This window comes from Maniola jurtina, chromosome 4, assembly GCF_905333055.1.
Source record: "Maniola jurtina chromosome 4, ilManJurt1.1, whole genome shotgun sequence".
Taxonomy (NCBI): Eukaryota; Metazoa; Arthropoda; class Insecta; order Lepidoptera; family Nymphalidae; genus Maniola; species Maniola jurtina.
The window spans coordinates 10,279,143-10,285,142 of NC_060032.1; the positions used below are offsets into that span (position 1 = coordinate 10,279,143).

Below are 6,000 nucleotides of genomic sequence, written 5' to 3' on the forward strand. Positions count from 1 at the left end.
GATTCATCCACGTGTCATTATTTGTGAGATAAATCAAAATTATACGAAAATAAGAACTTAAATCGTATTTTCTTCAATAAACGATTTTATCAAAAATATTATTTAATAATTACTTAAAACGACCTCTAAAAGTTTCAATGGGAATAATTACGACCTTCATCAGAAACAAATTTAAAAATCGTTGCCCATATTAAGGGCGTGAAAATATCATTAAAGTTACGACGTCATCGACGCCTGTAATAAAACGTGAAACGCTCAGCGATCAAATGTGATTGGCACTTATCGTCAAAATTTTCCCATCGAACCATCTCTACTCTCTGCTTAGGTGCCCGCTCTAACATTTACCTTTAACAAAAAATGATTTAAAGGTAATGTTATGGACAATGAACCTACCTTACCTAATGCGTAATGTAAGAGAAAATGTGGATCAGGACATGGTAAAATTAGCCATAGTAAAATAATTACATGAAACCGAACTTAAAGCCGGCATTCACGGACGAAGTGTAAATAAAATCGTTGCACGTATAATACAATTATGACTAAAAATCATAGAAACAGCCGACAATGATCAGTGATGTCATCATGAAAATTGTCTACCCGGGCGAGTATAATCTCGAACGGTACTTCTGGTTACCGCTCGGTTAGACTTAGCATATTGTATAAAACAGATTATATTCAGCATTATAAAAATTTAATTTAAAACTTGCTGGAAAGCTTGCTTTCCTCTGCTTTGCTTGGCTTGCCGGAAGAAATCTCTCTAGTAGAAATCAATTATTATTGTCCTTTTAACTGTATTAACTGTATTTAACTGTAGTTATTGGTAGATACATGAACAATACGATATGTTTTTCATAACGATAAAGAAATTTTACGAATAAACGTACTTTGAGTCCTCTTTGCACTCATTCAAAATCTCGTCTGGACATTAAATTAATACCTATTAACACTTTATGCAGGTTATCGAAGTTATACGGCACCCGACGGAACGGCCGGAAAGCGGTCGGGGATCAGGCTCGGGATCTGCGCCGGCTGACGAGGAGCATTACCGGGAGCTTGTCAAAGAGAATGAGGAATTGCAGAAGCTAATCGCACAGGTAAAGATGTTTATTAGTATACTTAATAGTAATTATAGTACCAAACTTATTTTATTAGTGAAAACTAAAGCTTTGGTTGTACAGAACAAAGGAAGGATGGAACAAGATAATATCATATTAGACCACAATAAAATCATTTATTGTACAAAATAAATACGTATATAAATAGGTCAGCTTAAAATTGTAGACCACAATTACACCTGTAAGTTAAGAAGATTCCGTAACTAATAATTGTCAAAATACATACTGAGGTAAATGAGACTTATGTCTGATATGTTAACAGTAATGTTGTAAGGATCATGTAAGCTACTTACGTGAGTAAAACTTACAAGTATAATTGCGGCCTTATGTATAGATAGTTTGTATATTATGCATAGACCTAAAGTCACGAGATTTGACAGTTTTAAATTAAACTAAGTTCGTCAGTCTTTTACTTATTACATTATTTAGAAAAAGATGCGAATATTCTAAAATTGAGTAGCCATCAGAACCAGTACCGTTGTCTACAGAAAGAGGAGCGGATCCGTGTTCTAAAGCAGAAGCTAGCAGAGCGCGAGGCGGCGGCAGCGGATGGAGTAACGCAAGGTACGGGCGCAGTGCTCGCGGACCTCGCCACCGCCACCTCCGACTACGGCACCTCCACCAACTACACACGCTCCTCGCGAGCCTCTGTCTCCGACCTTGACTTCTCCGAAAGCTACCTTTAAACCTTATACTTCACATTTTTTTTAATATACTACTTTATTTATGAAAACTTAAGTAGAATATATTCTACTTAAGTTTTCATACTTAAGTTCTTTCATGTTTTTGTTTATAAACAAAAACATGAAAGAATCACTAAAATATCTCAAACAAATGAAACAGTTATGGAGCTTGAATATTGCGCTTGCAAAAATAATTTCGTTTAACGAGCCTCCGTCTCCAAACTTACCTTCAAAAGTTACCGTTAAATGCTTTTACTTGACTACGGGGAAGTGTCCATTTTTTATAAATGCAATTGTGGCAAACGCAATCGTTATGCACTTATACTTAAATAATAATTATGTTTTCTGTCATTTATTGAATGGATTTAATAAAAAATCATTGATTGATTAGTTTTGATCTATATTTTAATTCCATTGCCATAAATATGATATTAACAACATCATTGAAACTTGCCCATTGTTACTTAAATTATAGGTCGCGTCATGTAAAAAACACGATCTGTGTCAAACGCTTCCCACAAATCTAGAAATATAAAACATTCGCTAATCGTATAATTGAAATGAATAAACGTACAGGCATCATCGACATGGTCGGAATTTTTCTTATAAATGTGAATTGTTGAGGGAACTCATTATAATTGCATATACTATTGGTTACTCAAAATTCCTGTTCTCCTTTTTTTATCACCAAACATTATTAAACCAATCTCATGTTTTTATTGACGATCATATGTCATTATAATTTCCTAAACTTTTAAGAATAAGGTCATGAAAAGTACTTAAGTACCCTTATTTCTATATTTAATGATGTCTCTTGCTGTGTCTCTCTACCAAAATTATTATTATAATTAGCGATTCCACCCCTCTTCTTGTCTAGGATAGGTAAATTAAGAGGCATTACTAGTTCATTTCAATAAACATTACAAATCATAATTTATTTCAAAACACATATCGTGACTCCCTGGTTTAAATTAATTTCCTTAAAAATATTAGCATTCTTTTGTCTGATAATAAAAAGTTTATCTAATATCATACGCACGTATTATTTTTAAAGTAAGGAAAAATATTTTGTCATTAGCTTTATATTTCCTGCGTCCGTATCTCTATTGGTATAAATTGTTTATAACCAAAGTAATTCGTCATACCCAACATCAATTCTAACAATATTAAAAATTATATTATATGGCCTGGCAAAAAAACAAAAATCAAATGATCAAAAAATAAAAGGCGCTAGTTTAAAAATTTCTAAACTTCTTACTAAATCGGTAGACATAAGTTCTTTTATTGTTTCTCGTGCTGACTGACACCTGGCTCCACCTCGCCCCATGTCCCATCAGCCTGGATTCTACCTCACAAACCGTGACAATTCGCACGTATTTCCTTGTGTACTGTAAATACCCTACCTTTAACTCTCACTAGACTGAATTAGAATTACTATTAGATTAGGGAACTACATGAAAAATGTTATCGTTTGTAAACAAAACCTACTTACATTAGCTGTATTCTCTATTCTTGCCATTCTAATGGCACTAACTTAAGTATACTTACTTTGTCTTATGGACAAAATCACATTAGATCACAACAACGATACATCTTTAATTAATGCTTTTTAAATGTTTAATACATACATAATAATGTTAATATTTACACGAATGTCTTTGACACTTTAAAATTTAATTAGCACGAATTAAAATTTAGATAGATTTAGATTGAAAATGTCGTTGACGAATGATAATTGATTTATGTGAAACGTTACTTATTTATAGATTAAATATTGATCATGTTCATTAAACGGTACATGTTGACGCTATTCATATTTTTATTATTTTTAGATGCGCAATTGTTTTTTGTTCGAGAGTTCATGCAGTCAAATCTCGTTAAATGCATTAATTTAAAATATATTACCTAAATATTTGCTGTATATAGTATAATTTAAGTTGAAATTATTAAAGACAACCATTAAAATGTTAATTGGTAATGTTTTCTTTTCAAAATTGACTAATAATGAGGAGAGAGATCATAAAGTCGCAACAGGCGTTGTGACAAGCGATATGTCGAGAGTTCTGAGTGTTAAGGCTGCGTAAGTATAAATAGCTGCAGATGTTGTTCCGTATCCTGTAGCGCCCTGTGCGTATTTGTGTCGCAGTCCCCTGATCACCCAGCATGACCCCTCAGCCTACACTGCACCGCCCTAGCGTCGCCGACACGTATTGTACATACATACTTCGCTTCACTACAATTTGTAACGTTCATTCATATTAAGCTAAAGTTATTAAAAAAGAATAAAATTTGAAGACTTTTTAGAATTGTCTTGATAAAGCTTAAGATATAATCGTAAACATTTTCGCACAAGCACACAATCAAACAGATTTTTAATCTCATCATCATTTATACCAAAAATAACTTTAAAACGAAAAGTATTGCTGTACCAGTTTTTAATTATTAATTATTTAAAGCAAAAAAACTAAAGAATATGCTGAAAGCTGTGTAGAACCGGAAAACCTTATCGGGTCATTTTGCTTTTCTCATGCACATTATTTTTTAATCCATAAAACATAATTATTTGAAAAATAGTTTTAATCTAGCAATTATTGATATTAATGGCATTTTAACTAAAGAAACGCTAATAAACACATTTTTATAAATTATAATACCAATAGTTTACTTCACCATTGCACTAATGGATATGTTAATTTACAAAATAACATTACCTGTGTCGTAGATTTCGCCATAATATGGTCATGTCTGGCATCAATATTCAATATTTATTATTATCTGTTTATTTATATGAGACGAGAACAATTTTTATTTAACAAAAATATTTTATAACAGGTACAGGTATTAAAAACGATTCATATAATTATATATTGTTTGGTACTTTCTTTAGAAGTTGTTATTGATATGAAATGCTGTGTAACGAGATTTCCTTGCATGAATGTAACTGGTCGTAAATAATAATTTATTGGCTTTACTTCGTTGGAAACCAAAGCAAGATTACAAAATTGTTTTTAATTTGAAACGCTTATTAAAAATGTGAATAAACCTATACCTTCGCTTATATTATTATCAGGGTGAATTTATTGCTTTAATATGTGTTGCTCACAGCTTAGATGAAAAAAATATAATTATTTAAATGCTTTTTAATATTTAATTTATATGGTGAGGTAAATAACTGATGTCGTGTTTTATTATTAATTTGATTAACTTTTTCTTCACAGATGTCCAAGATGAACAGATCTAATCTGCACCGTTGATTCTGCGGTTAATCTGTTAAAGTATAGTTAAGTAATTAATATCAAAATAAATATTTAATAATATTGTTAACACGCCACGCAACCTTTTGGTGAATCCACCTTCTGCATTGATTGTCTAAGTTAATGAGTTACAGATTTAGTTATTTTCATTAGTTTCATTAAATAAAAATTCTTTATTCAAAATATTATTATGTATCAACAGTTATGGGGTTTCTAAAATTAACTACTTTAGGATAAGATAAATTGAAAGTTTGAAGTGAAAGTTTGAAATTGAAGGTAATGAAATTAATACTTACCTACTTTTGCAAATTCTATAACAAGTAAAAGAGAACTTCATACTTAATTGTCCCTATTAATTTGTCTTAAAGTGGCGTCTTAATAATATTAATTCTTTACCACTAAACTTTTTGCTGAACAGTTTAAAATGAAACGATACTAAATATGATGATATGAAATAAAAGTGTTCTTATAAAAATAGATGATTGATTAACGTAGTCGATATTGTGAAAATTAGCGTATTTATAACAATAAAAAGAGTTTACTCTAAATAATATGAAGATTCTTATATTGTGTTACGAAAAACAAAATATTTATGAAGAGCAGATACTTAATATCAAATTAGTTATAATATTATTGGTTGTAAACAATGGTCGTTGCTCAGTATAGTTTAAGTTATGAGTCAACCGTTAAAAATGTATAATCATTATAATGCGTTATCTGTTATTTCAGATAAAATGTTTATTTTAAATATATTTTTTCGAGAATAACCTACGACATAATATGTTAAAATGTTTATTTTATAAAATTTGTGTCGCGCGCAAAAAATAATACAGGCCACCTGGATACTAAATAATAAGTAGGTACAAATTACTACATTTCACCTAATTTTATAATATAATTTTGTATTTTATATCCAGTACACTTTATATTCAGTCTCGTAATAGGTTT

The 6,000-nt window shown here is 30.6% G+C and overlaps 1 protein-coding gene across 4 annotated transcripts in view; it reads left to right on the forward strand.

The window, feature by feature from the left end:
* LOC123864209 (gamma-aminobutyric acid type B receptor subunit 1) overlaps window positions 1–5,751 on the forward strand; it is a 126,035-nt gene extending 120,284 nt beyond the window's left edge. The window contains exons 14-17 of one of the 4 annotated variants that reach the window (XR_006795727.1): window positions 957–1,094; window positions 1,604–1,679; window positions 3,631–3,878; window positions 5,017–5,751. Coding sequence is in view for 2 of the 4 variants with exons in the window: in XM_045904484.1 (XP_045760440.1) it covers window positions 957–1,094; window positions 1,604–1,801 (336 nt within the window). In the remaining 2 variants the exon portion in view is untranslated. Of the gene's footprint in view, window positions 1–956; window positions 1,095–1,603; window positions 1,850–3,630; window positions 3,879–5,016 lie in introns of those variants that run through there. The other 3 variants (XM_045904485.1, XM_045904484.1, XR_006795729.1) reach the window with 3 other exon arrangements.
* The last annotated feature ends 249 nt before the right edge of the window (window positions 5,752–6,000 follow it).